The 13,495-nt window shown below is 38.3% G+C and overlaps 1 protein-coding gene across 1 annotated transcript; it reads left to right on the top strand.

Moving 5' to 3' along the window:
* Positions 1-848: 848 nt before the first annotated feature.
* Positions 849-13,100, top strand: gtpbp4 (GTP binding protein 4). The gene is made up of 16 exons (XM_036562394.1): positions 849-954; positions 2,423-2,593; positions 2,733-2,836; positions 3,002-3,138; positions 3,260-3,360; positions 5,210-5,302; positions 5,532-5,723; positions 6,042-6,107; positions 6,289-6,378; positions 7,847-7,957; positions 8,673-8,802; positions 9,064-9,164; positions 9,327-9,524; positions 10,434-10,499; positions 10,697-10,840; positions 12,546-13,100. The coding sequence occupies exons 1-16, from the start codon at positions 907-909 to the stop codon at positions 12,696-12,698; spliced, it is 1,905 nt and encodes a 634-aa protein (XP_036418287.1). The 5' UTR covers positions 849-906; the 3' UTR covers positions 12,699-13,100.
* The last annotated feature ends 395 nt before the right edge of the window (positions 13,101-13,495 follow it).

Raw genomic sequence — 13,495 nt, 5'->3', positions numbered from 1 at the left:
TGGCATTGTTTCCTGGATGTCCCTGATGCCCTAGCTGTGGGAGGGTTCGATACTGATCTGTGAACAGTTTCTGCCCTTGAATTTTAACATTCAACTATAGGCACTTTGTGCCTATATATATATATATATATATATATATATATATATATATATGACATGTACCCTAACACTATCCAGTAAACAAGTAAGAACTTTTATTTGTCCTGATAGGGATGTTTTTTCCCCTGTAAAAAAATGATTGGTAGTACAATTGCAACAAAACAACACAACACACAAGAGACAAGTTACAGGTAAAAAATGAATTTTGCCATAAAATATTAGCTACTTAGAGGTGACCCTTCCAACTCTGTACAAACCAGTAAGTAAGATAGAAGGTTAAAATGCACAAAAGGCAATGTAAAACAACACTGTTAGATTTTTGTAAAGAAATAAATTTATTTTGCATATTTTCTGTTTATTACATAGTTGGCATGTAGGACTAAAACGTTTATGGGGCTAAAAACACTTTTTAAATTATTATTTTATTTTTGTTTATTTATATTTCTAAAAAAATGCAAATCTTCCCTTTGAAGCCTCAGTTAGATCCAGAAATCAGGAGGGCCAATTGCTAAACGCCCAGAAACACCAAAGGAAAAAGGTTCCTGTTGCCCTCTTAAAAGTCTGAAAGCTGGCTTAAAGGCCCATTAAAGAACAAACAAACTGAAATAAACATTTGTACTTAACATAGTCACAACCTGTCAAAAATATATATACGAGAAACGAACGGCGCATTTGGCCGCCGGGGGCAGTGTGAGCGAAAACGCACGCCTGTTCCGTTTTGCGCATGCGTTCCTGACGCTTCGCTGCGTGTTCAGCTGGACTCGCTCCTTTCCGGTGCCGTGGAGCGGAGCTCGCTTGCGCTCAGACATGGCTCTCTACAATTTTAAAAAGATTATGGTGGTTCCCACTGCCAAGGTACGTGTTTCAGCTTAACTCCTGTTTCTAAATGGTTTTGTACGCATTAATGTGGTGTGTATGTGATGTTAATAATGTGATTATTGTGCTGTAAACGTCTCCGCTGGAGACACGTGTGTCAGTATGTTGGCTAAGTTAAAGAGCTAACATTAGCCAGCGTTACGGAGAGCTGCAGCAGCTACAGCCCAGGGGTCGAAACCATGTGTTGTTTGAGGGTTACCGCTTTAGGAATATTTCGCCTGACGTTACCCACAACACGTTTGCCTTGTTTTATTATGCGAGTAGATTGCAGAGATAAATCCTTAAGTTGGATCTTTGTCTTTAAAAAAAATCGCCTCTTTAGAGTACACTACACGTAGAATCAGAAATAAGGTAGTAATTGATATTGTTGCGTTTTTCACTAAGTTACAGTGCCCCGCCTCCCAACTCCAGACTTACACAGCCCTTTATTAGCTGGTTCAGGTGTGAAAGGACATGAAGTAGTCACCTATTCTTGTTCCAGCCAACACACCAAGCAGTACAGCCTTCATACACAGTTCCAGAAGAAGAGTTGCTGTTTCGAATCATTACTGTTAAGAACGTAACCCAACTCAGTGTTCACTGTTTCATATAGCTACCATTTATAGCACTCATGCCATTGTTCGTCTCTGTTGTTGAGGAACAGTGAGCCCGCTTAACACCTTATTTCTCTCAGCTGCAAAGTGTAGCTCTTATGAGACAGACAGGAGGATTTTGAAAATTATCTGCCGAGTTGAAATGAAACAGTTGTGTTTACAAAAGGGGCAAAAACAACTGTTGTTGTGCACTGTTCTTGTAAGGCATGTTCTTTATACTTTGTGTACTCTTGTGTACTTTAGAATTTATCATTTATGTGCCATTCTTTATGTTCTACTGCGATGAAATCCTTAATCTTGAATTCTGCTGGCCATGTTTAAAGTAACTAATGCTAACAGCTTCCTACATTGCCATTACAAGCTCTATTGCAGTGGCAGTTGCGTTTTATTGTCTCTGTGCTTTAGAACTTGGAGTACACTTTGTACCAATAATTGAGAGCGTGTATACAAGAAAGCATGTAGACTGTCTGCCAGTGTGTGTATCTACATGTAGATAGTGGGCAATATGGCAAAAACAAAGTATCACAATGCACAGTATGCCATGATATATTTTTGTCTGTTAGAGGAGACAGAAAAGAACAAGCAGTCCCAAATTTAATACGGTTAAACTATAAATGCAATGATTTGAATTCACCTTTTCATGTCCTATGCCTTACTGAATCCGGCACAGGACTGCTGATGCCCTCTTTGTCATGATACTTACAGTTGATTAGTGTTGTAGAAGTACTGACAATATTCACAATATGCTAGAAAAACGTTATGCTGTATTGTAACGTATTTTATCATGATAACGATAAATAGCATCATATTACTCAGCTATAATCTAATGTGTTTTCTCCTGTTTGTTCTGACAGGACTTCATAGACTTGACCCTGTCCAAAACACAACGCAAGACCCCCACTGTGATCCACAAGCACTATCAGATCCACCGCATCCGTCATTTCTACATGCGCAAGGTCAAGTTCACACAACAGAACTACCATGATCGTCTCACACAGATCCTCACTGACTTCCCCAAGCTGGATGTGAGTCACAGTTAAATTTGTTTAGTGTGTTTACCGGTATTTATCTGTGGGTTCTCCTGTTTGTTTCCTCTCTCCCTTTCTCTCTGTGCCCCTCCCATCTTTTTTATGTCTTTTTTTTATTCTCCCCTTTCTCTTTTAGGATATCCACCCATTCTATGCTGATTTGATGAATGTGTTGTATGACAAGGATCATTACAAGCTGGCTCTGGGCCAGATCAATATCGCCAAGAACCTCATTGATAAGTAAGAACGAATGCTACCTGGTTCAAGCTTAGCAATCTGATAATATAGTTTTCTGTATTTATGGTTTTTAATGATTCCTGTTTTACCAATGTTGCAGACATTCAAGCACATAACTTATACATGATATGTATTTGTGTCTTTGTATCTTCATGTGTGTTTTTGTAGTGTGGCTAAAGACTATGTGCGTCTGATGAAGTACGGAGACTCATTATATCGCTGTAAGCAGCTGAAGAGAGCAGCACTTGGACGCATGTGCACCATCTTAAAGAGACAGAAACAGAGCCTCGAGTATCTAGAGCAAGGTACACACTTGCATATGTCCAGAGTAGACTGGATAATAGCAGAGGCTAACGTCTCTCCTTTTAAAGATGTCTTTTCAGAATTCATAAATTTATTTAGTATTGTGTTTGCTGTTCATTTCAGTTCGTCAGCATCTGTCTCGTCTGCCCACCATTGACCCAAACACCAGAACTCTACTGCTCTGTGGATACCCCAATGTCGGCAAATCCAGCTTCATCAACAAGGTGTGTGTGTATTAGTGATGTAAATGATAAACCATTAACAGAAAAATATACAGCTGTTTATATAAACATTGCTGTCATTGCTGTCGAAAAATAATTATTTCATTAAATTAACATTTCATTAAATTCTTATTTTAATAGGTAGATTTATCATTAAAGTTCATACTGAGGTGCACTGAGCCAAAGCTTCCTTCAGTCATGGTGTATGATTGTTTTAACTTGGGTTACTAATGAGTAGTAAATCTAATTTTTGACTAAAACTTTCAGTAGCCCATCATTGTATATTGCATCATTTTGTCAGCTGTTTACGTTTTTAGTCATATATTCATAGCCATAATAGAGTTGTCAGCGCCTTGGTTTAAACAAAACCAGGGGCCATTTTACAGAAACTTCTTTTTTGTCTTATAGGTCTTACAGATCTGACAGGTCAAGATAAGATTTTTCACAAATTGTATTACAGAAGCAAATCTTATCTTTATTTAGGAATCTTATCTTACAGCATCTTACTTATCTCAAGTTAGGAAATCTTAACTTACTCGATAATCAACTGTCATGTCTGTTACCTAGCACCTTCACAGCTGAAACATAAATATGTGATCAAAATTAAGTTAATTAGCTAGACAGCTAGCTACCATTACTGATATAATAAAGGTCAAGCAAAACTAAAGTGTGATAAACCTGAAGTTACTAGTATATTTTGACAGTGCTTCGTGCTGTTTATCAGAGCATCGCCGCTCTCTAGTTTCAGTTTCCCAAAAGCTTTAGCCAACCACGCTAACGTTATTCCTATATACAGCCACACATTCAGCTCTGTCTTATTGATCACCACCATCACTGTAATATTTTATCTGACGAGTTTTCATCAACATTAACACACAAAGACAAACAGAGTGGGCGGTGGAGATTGTGTCTGCAGTCGCTGTTCGAAAAAAACGAACAAAGTCAAAGAACCATTTTCCATGTAGATAAATGTAATCTCAGTATACTAGTTATAGTGAACTATGCTGCCTGTCACTACATAAAAAGATAGAAACAGACAGTTAAAACAGAAGACGACACTTCTGGGGTTGTCTTAAAGTTAGGACAGGATCTAGGAAAATTAGTCTAGTTAGGATGTTTCTGTAATACTGTTTTTCTTATCTGGAGTTAGGATAAGATTATGAACTTAAGAACTGTTGTTCTGTAATAGCTTCTGTCCTAAATTCAGTCCTAACTAAAGTTGTTATGGTGACTGAGCAGATAAGATTTTCAGTTTATGTAGTATGGCCCCAGGTTCTTATATAGGGTATGCTTTTTAGGGGTGCGGGAAAAAATCGTTTCTTAGATGCATCGCGATGCGGACGCGAACGATTCTGAATCGATTCACAAACGTCAAAAATCGATTTTCTAAATATTAATTTATAATGTAATGTTGACGGAACGCAAAAGGCGGAGTGGGTAAGTGCAGCGCCCGGACACTGTGGCGGCACGAGAAACTGATCTACAGTAGGAAAATAGAAATCCTGTATAGAAAAAAAGATGCATCGAGATGCATCGATAAACGTCTTATAATTGCATCGCAGCCCTCTGAATCATAATCAAATTGAATCGTGAGGTGCCTAAAGATTCCCACCCCTACTTAATATGGTATTAGGCTGTGTCCTTAAAGTTTCTGGTTAATGAATAACTGCCAACTAATGACAGTCAGTTATCAGTCAAAAGAATTTGCCAAAATTTTGTATGTAACCAATGCTGAGATGTGTGTGATGTTAGAATTTTGATACTGTGCTATAATTGAGGGACGTGTGTGTGTGTGTGTGTGTGTGTGTGTGTGTGTGTGTGTGTGTGTGTGTGTGTGTGTGTGCGCGCGCAGGTTACTCGTGCAGATGTGGAGGTGCAGCCATATGCTTTCACCACTAAATCTCTGTTTGTGGGTCACATGGACTACAAGTATCTGCGCTGGCAGGTGAGTGTTATAATCTTTCATAGAGCTACTATAATAGACCTAACAGACAGGCGCTGCAAAGTGTTTAAACACATTGGATTTATTTACTGGAGGTAATAAAATAGGTCCTCAGCTATTTTAATATTAGACCTTCTGATGACTGGAGCTCAGGTTTAGCCATTAAAATAAAAATTTATATGTTAAGCGAATGGAAATACATGATTGCCATGACAAAGAATGTGTTGTGTAGGTAGTAGACACCCCAGGTATCCTGGATCACCCTCTGGAGGAGCGGAACACGATTGAGATGCAGGCGATCACAGCGCTGGCCCACCTGCGAGCTGCTGTGCTCTATGTGATGGACGCCTCAGAGCAGTGCGGACACACACTTTCACAACAGCTTGAATTGTTCAACAATATCAGACCCCTGTTTGCTAACAAGGTACACAATGTCTCTCTCTCTCTCTCTCTCTCTCTCTCTCTCTCTCTCTCTCTCTCTCTCTCTCTCTCTCATACTTACATACACTTGCATACAAATACACTAGCAGTGCAGCCCAAACTGCTCCACAGTATCAGGCTCCTATTTACCAGTAAGAAACATAGACATATTCTTGGGTGGGAAACTAAGGAACTGAAGTCCAGCACAGTTTAGTGTTTTCCTTGATGAGGTGAGTCAGGTGTGATTGACACCCTTGTTAAACAATTTTTTTTTTTGCTTCAACCTGTGTATGTATATGTGTGTGTGCGCCTGGCATTGCAGCCTCTGATTGTAGTGGCCAACAAGTGTGATGTAAAGAAGATAAGTGAGCTGTCAGAGGAGAATCAGGTGAGTTTCCCTTTGCTGTGCTATTCCTTAGTATGTATACTTTGAACAGCTTTATTATTGCATTATTTCGTTTGAATTATGTCAAACAAAACATTTCTCACTTTTTGGGAAAATGTTAGCAGTTTTGATGTCTGTTCATTTATGTAAACATTAGTGTGTGTTTGTGTGCATGCATATGTAGAAAATCTTTGCGGATATCGTGGCTGAGGGGATTCCAGTGATTGAGACAAGCACACTGACGGAAGAAGGAGTAATGCAGGTCAAAACAGAGGTGAGATGATGCTTTATTGCATTATTTTGTGTAGCTTATCATGAGTGCATTTGTGTTAGTCACCATAATAAGACGTCAGAAGAAATTTCCCCCCCATTTTAAAAAGGAGTATATTTTTATAGCTATAAGGACAATCTCCTTCTTATCAGCTGGTACTACACATTGGTTTCTACATGAGATTTTAGCAGGATGTGCCAAAGATTGTGATCATCACAACATTCAGATCCTCATCAGCACAAAAAAGTCATTCAGACTTTTGATGTTTTACTGTCCTATACACATTTATAGCAGATGCTGCGCCACAGTGGCAGCACACTTTTTTTGTCTTGAGTGGTGTGCTACTAGAATTAACAAATGTACAAAAAACCACTCTCATAACAGATGTTTTACATTCACGAAAATGTGAACACTATGGGAGTGTATTCTGTACGTAATTCTATGACAACCTGCTTTAGAGAAGCAGCAAAATACGCCCCTTGTATGTGTTTGCGTCCTGCTACTACATAAAAGTGATGCAGCATCACTGGTAAAACAGAACTCTCTTGTGCCATTTTTGTTTTTGCGGGAGATTTTGTACATTACCAAATAGGGAATGCGGTGTTCTGTGTTCTGTTTTGTACTGAGGGCGTCACAGTCTGTTTACCAGGACGTTCATGGCAGATGTGACCGTGCACATCCTAGTAAGATTAAGGTGTTTAAAGGCTGCACGTTTGACACAAAGCCTCAATATTGGTGGTAAATGTATACTGGTAATGTATCGGGATTTGTGTATGGAAACATTATAATATTAGCTGCATTTAACATTGACTTTACTCACCTTTCTGGCATTGTGGAAAAACACTGAGTCTAAATAGTCACATTTCCATGATGTACCACTGCAAGACGCTAACTTGCAATGGTACTTCAGTACCTAACGAGAGGGTGTTCTCCACAGCATAGTGACTGCAAAGAGCCCTACCCTCTCCCCAGACATTGTAGACATTCTCTTCTTTTTGAAAAAAAGCTCAGGTCTGCTTTGTTTTATTTCCTTTTTTTTTTTCACTGTTTTTTGGTGACATCTTCATTTCTCATATTGTACTTTAACAAGTGAGTTTATTTATTTATTTTTGATTTATTTTAATATTTTATTTAAGACTATGGGCAAAAGTTCTTTACTGTGAGTGTTCTTTAAGCAATAAATAGAAAGCAAAGTTGTTCTCTCTCCCCCTTTTTTACATTTTTATATATATTTTTGGAAATATAATGACTGAGCTGTGTTTGCCTAATTTGACCATTAATGCTGTGTTGATACACAAGTGCGGAATAGATCTGTACTAACGGGACAGAACATCCGCCCAGAACCAGAAGTCTGAAAAAAAAAAATAATAATTCTGTTGTTTTGTTAACTTACACACTTAAGAAAGTACTGCATACTCTTGATGTTTGTTTTAAGGCACATGTGAGTGTTTTGATAATGACTGTTTTTCAGGCATGCGACCAGCTGTTGGCTCACCGTGTGGACACAAAAATGAAGGGGAAGAAAGTCCACGATGTCCTAAACAGACTTCACCTCGCCATGCCAACCAAGAGAGATAACAAGGTATGTGAAACCACATGGCCTTAACAGGCACCGATGATGAGGCATGGTCAGAGACAGCATAAATGAATATACCGTAGTGCACTAGTGGCTAATGTTAAAGGATCTGATTTAAAAGAAAAATCAAGGAATCTGGCATGGAACTGTGATTGTGAGTGGCTGTCCCAAGCTGTTAATGTATTGACAGCAATACCTAAAAGTCTAAGTGGAAGCAATATATATGCAACGGTAAAGGATGGAACTAGTTACAAAATAACGTGTCCCTCATTCTTAGGCTTTCAGAGAAGTTCTAGATGTTTTTAATCTCATGGCCCATATACCACATTTTTCCTGTATTTCATATCTTTGTATTTTAATTTTAGTTTTTCTCTGAATCCACTTAGAATATTTTTTTGGTTTTATGTACCGTAAACTTTAAAAATGTATTTATTTACATGACCATTTTCCAACCTCTCTTTATTCCTTAGACTTAAACAGGCTGTTTGTTACTCACATTTAAATGACATCTGTTTGGCTTGCTTGTGTTGTGCCTTTTTAAAAAAAAGCAGTCAGGGCTGAAACACTTCAGCATGAAAGGATGGGGCAAAACTGCTGTAGACTGTATAGACTGATATATGTAAATGTGTTTGGTTTTGTGACATCACAATAATGAATTCAAATTTTGAAACTTGAGCTTTAAAATTGTTGCTGAAATTGTTTTTGGATTTTGTTTGTTTAGGAACGACCTCCATTTATCCCAGAGGGGGCCGTGATCCGCCGAAAGGCGATGGAGGTTGATGCCCCCAAACGTAAACTGGAGAGAGACCTGGAGATAGAGCTTGGAGACGACTACACGCTCGACCTGCAGAGTAATTACACACAGATACACACAAACACCAACAAAAAGGTACAGTGTAATTACATAGATATAGATGTAAGCATAAGGTTTATTTAAATAGATATTTGACTTACTGTGCATAAAAATATAAGTACACTATAAAAATAAATAATAGTAAATAACAATAGTAAACATTTATAATATTGTACTATTGTAGTAATATAACAGTAAATAAACAAACACGCATTTACGGCTTTCCTGCATCTAAGATATTGCTTTTATTTGCCTGTAGAATACTGGGACCTGATGAATATTGAGGAGAAAAGTGATAAGATTCCTGAGATTTGGGAAGGACACAACATTGCTGATTACATTGACCCTGACATCATGAAGGTGAGAAGTGTCAGCTGAACGATATATAAGCTACATTCTAGAAGAGCTTAGAGCGTGTACGTTTGCAGTTTGTCCCGTGGTCCAACTTAAACCCAATGCTTACTTAATCTTAGCATTTCTTACGTATTTGTAAGCATGTTAACGTTCTCCATTCCACCCTAGCGCTTATCTGAGCTAGAAAAGGAGGAGGAGCTCCGGGAGCAGGCAGGCGAATATGACTCTGATGAAGAAAGTGAAGATGAAGAGATGCAGGAAATTCGTAAGCTTGCCAGTCAGATTCGAGAGAAGAGGAAGCTGAAGATCCTGGAGTCGAAAGAAAAAGATGTCCATGGACCCAGATTACCCCGCACTGCCAAAAAGGTCTGTATGCTTTTTCCAGTTTGTGTAGAACACTATTCAGTTCTGTCGTATCATATCTACCCTATTGGACATCCATCCCAAATATACTTTTGCTCTGTTTCGCTTACCTACACACTAGAAAGGTAATCAACACTTGGACGCTTGATACTGGTATGAATATAGCAGAAGTGAGTGCTCATGGGAGGTTTTAGAATGGGTCGGTAATGTTCTCAATGATCGGTTTCTGAAGATTGACTTTCTATGGCTTGTTGTGATCCAGTCATTTTCTTAGTGTGTAGATCTTAAAAATATGTTTAGTCACTTACATTGGTTAGCACTCAATTTTAAATGCTAAAACGTTTTCACAAACTGACCAAAGATGTTGATGCTTAGTAATAAAACAAAAGGTAGTAAACAAACAACTTGAACTCACTCAACACAGTAGCTGAACTGAGGGCTGTAGCACCACAGCTAAACAGCGTCCCCCTGCTCACCATGCGCAGGGAAGCAGAGCAGGCTGTGCTACAATGTGACTGATGTGAGAGGTTTGCAATTTTATTTGCATTTATTTTATTTATTTATTTTGTCTACCCCTTACCAGTCATTACTGAACTTATTTTCCATATTCTGTTTTCATTTCTGAGAAATATTAAGGCAAGTGTTCTAGGAATTCTTTTTAATGCATTTAGTGTTTTTCATCTGTTAAAGAAGAATTGCTGAATGAAATCATTGGTTGGGGTATTGAATCAAATGAAATCACTCTTAATTTTTAAGAATTTGGATGTAATCGAAAAACAGTGAATAGGGAATTGATTTGCTGTTGACGATTTGAGATTTATACCCCCGAGTGGCTTGCTTCTAAATGGTGACTAATGTACACTGATTGTTGTGTCTGATTGATGTTAAATTTGCTATGATTACTATGTGCAGGTGGATAGGGCAACACTGGAGAAGGAAATGGAGGATCTCGGTTTGGACATGACAGATAAAGATGAGGTAAGCACTGTCCATTCTTCCTCTGTGTGTGCGTGCGTGCATGCATGCATGTTTTTGTCAGATTCTGTGCTCTGTATGTTGGCATTGTTTTTGTTTTGTGCCTGTGCCAACAGTTTGCTAGATAGAAAATATTGTTTTTGCATGTGTTGGTTTTTGTTATTGTATGTATCTTAACTGCTGTTCCTCGATCTCTATAGAGCCACTATGTCCAGCAGGCCCGGAGGTCACGCTCACTTGTCAGAAAGAGGAAGAGAGAAGCGTCTGCTCCGCCTACCTCACGCACACGCAGTCAGAGTGCATCGAGACCACCCCGTGACCAATCAGGAATCAGAGATGCTAAGGTACTACTCACATCTCTCATCAGTTTTGGACTTAAACTTCCTCTCTCACTTAAGTGAACACATTATACAGTGTGCTGTATTCCTCCTTGTTTAAATCCTTAGTCCAGACGTTGTAAAGTGATTTAGCCATGTTTACGCTGGCCTGTGAATGGAGTCATGACATCATACCTAACTAAAGTGGCACAATACAGTTTTTGGCCAGCAGATGGCAATGTGGCACTGTTCCACTGTATATATTTTCCCAAACACTTCTTGCTTCTTGAATAGAATATAACACCATGTTATTAGCCACATTTGTACATCTTTACATGCAAGATATGTGTGTGTGTGTGTGTGTGTATATATATATATATATATATATATATATATATATATATTATGTATGTATGTATGTATGTAACTTTGTGACTCCCATCTAGAAGCTCACAGTTTGAACGGTTAAATATAGAGGTGAAACATAAAAACTACTAATAAATAGGGAGGCAAAAGAAAGATTTGTCCTTATTCATCAAAGCTGCGTACAGTGAAATCTGATCGTAAGATGAGAGCACTGACAGTTTTGTTATTCATCAAATTCATCTTTGCCGTATCTGTGCAATTAAACTAATGTTTGAAGAAAAGTGCTTGATTTGCGGTTAACAAAAAAAAAAGGGGGAACGGTATCATCTGTAAATACCAGCAATAAGAGTAGAAGATAACAATAATTGCTTATCTAAGAAAAATAAATACTAATTAGTCATCTATCAAATTTCATTTTTTTTATTCATAGATCTCAGGCGACACTGACAACTTTTTATTTTATTTATTGTTTTTTTTTATTATTATTATTATTATTATTATTATTATTATTATATGAATGCTTGTCCTCCTTTAGGTTTAGAATGGTCAGGACAGCACTGAACACTCTACTCTTCTGCTGTTTCTCTTATTCTACGTGTGTGTGGGTTGCCAGCTATTCAACACTAGGATCAGTTTAGAATTATAATACAATTGATTTACATTTTCAGACCTTTTTCCAGGGCTGCAGTAAAACAAATGGCATGATTTTCATCCACACTTCACTTTCACACTAGCCAGATTTGTCATGAAAACCATGAATCTGGCAACTGTGCTTGACGGTGAACCTGTGAGTGAAACACACTGGCAACAGCGTTTTTTTTCTGGTTGCTGTAGCCATGAAGCGATGCCTGCAGCTTAAAATACCTACTGTTTACAGTTTGATAGGGGAGATGATGCAGCTTAGATTTTGTATAATGTAGTGTATGCAGGATGTCAAGTTGTATAAGGCAGTGTCTCAAATTAGCTGTGCATGTGTGTCCAGTGTGTCTTCCCAGAGTAAATCCTGAATCTGTAACTCCATTTCTTACTCTCGTTGTGCTTTAATATACTCAGTAGATGGAGTATTGTGAAGCAGAGAATCATAAAGTACGGATACATTTTAAATCACCCTGACACTTAACCTGAAATGTCTGTCAAACCAGTTGGGTTCAGCTTTTTCTAACGTAGGCAGATGCTTCCATCCCAAAACCTCCTGACTGGTTCTGGAAAAGCTTGGATTGATGTGTACAACAGCATTCAGACATTATCATGGAATATAAGATTACTGGTACAAGTATCTGGTATACAAAATGGATGTTTGTAGTAATATGACTGAATCATGGTTTCTCTAATTCTCTTTTTTCTGGCTTTGTCTCTCCCTTTGCAGATGATGAAAAAAGCGAAGACGATGATGAAGAACTCTCAGAAGGGGATGAACAGGCAGGGCAAGAAGGGCGAGTCAGACAGACACGTCTTCGACCTGAAACCCAAACACCTGCTTGCAGGAAAGAGAAAATCTGGCAGCACAAGCCGCAGATGAACATACAAACTTACATGCGTGCCTCTTTAAGAACATACTCTTATCCTGCAGCTTTTTCACATATTTACATGTAGTTTTGGCCCTGGATAGAGATGTTTCAGTGACAGTCATGTAACGAGGTTGCAAATGAAATATAACAATGTTTTCAAATTGCCTTACCAGTGTTCATTGCTGGGGTGGAAATAATTACTATAACTTCCAAATCCATCCCCAGGATTAATGGACATGTGAAATGTCAAGGTGCTGTATTGATGGTATAGTGTATGGATATCTGTCAGGTTAACTGTGCTGTCTTAAGCCTTTGAGTCAAATCCAATGAATCTGTTAATGCTGATTGAGAGCTGTTAAGTCACGTGTTTGGCTGGCAGTGAAATAAATAATTGATTTAACTGAAAGAATGAGGAGTGGAGTGGTTAAGATGCGGTATTTGTTGACTCAGCATTTCCTCTATATTTCAGAGCTTCAGCACACTTGAGCTGTGCTGTATTTAGAGTTACATAACGGTTGCAAAGCTCTACAATTTTCCAGATGACAGGCAGTGATTGCTTTAAAGTAAGTGGGGTACTGGTGCCTGTTACGCACACAGGTGTAAGAAGAGTTTGTAAACCCTTTAGAATTATCAAAATTTCTAACTGCATAGCTCCTAACTGAATGAGCACTGATGAACTTTAGAACAAATACAGACATGCGTATTTAATAAACACAATATTTTACAGAATCATTTCTTTTAGATCAGTGTTTCCCAACCCTGGTCTTAGAGGCACGCTGCTCTACAATTTTTTTTTAACCTGTTCCCA

This window comes from Colossoma macropomum, unplaced genomic scaffold (assembly GCF_904425465.1).
Source record: "Colossoma macropomum unplaced genomic scaffold, Colossoma_macropomum, whole genome shotgun sequence".
In the NCBI taxonomy this organism is placed as follows: Eukaryota; Metazoa; Chordata; class Actinopteri; order Characiformes; family Serrasalmidae; genus Colossoma; species Colossoma macropomum.
The sequence above is the reverse complement of the archived record's forward strand: the minus strand, read 5'-3'. Positions and strand labels throughout refer to the sequence as shown.

Coding starts and splice junctions, on each gene's coding strand:
- gtpbp4 (XM_036562394.1), top strand. CDS start 907: ATGGCTCTCTACAATTTTAAAAAGATTATGGTGGTTCCCACTGCCAAG. Junction 955..2,422: donor TGGTGGTTCCCACTGCCAAG/GTACGTGTTTCA, acceptor TTGTTCTGACAG/GACTTCATAGACTTGACCCT. Junction 6,108..6,288: donor AGCTGTCAGAGGAGAATCAG/GTGAGTTTCCCT, acceptor ATGCATATGTAG/AAAATCTTTGCGGATATCGT.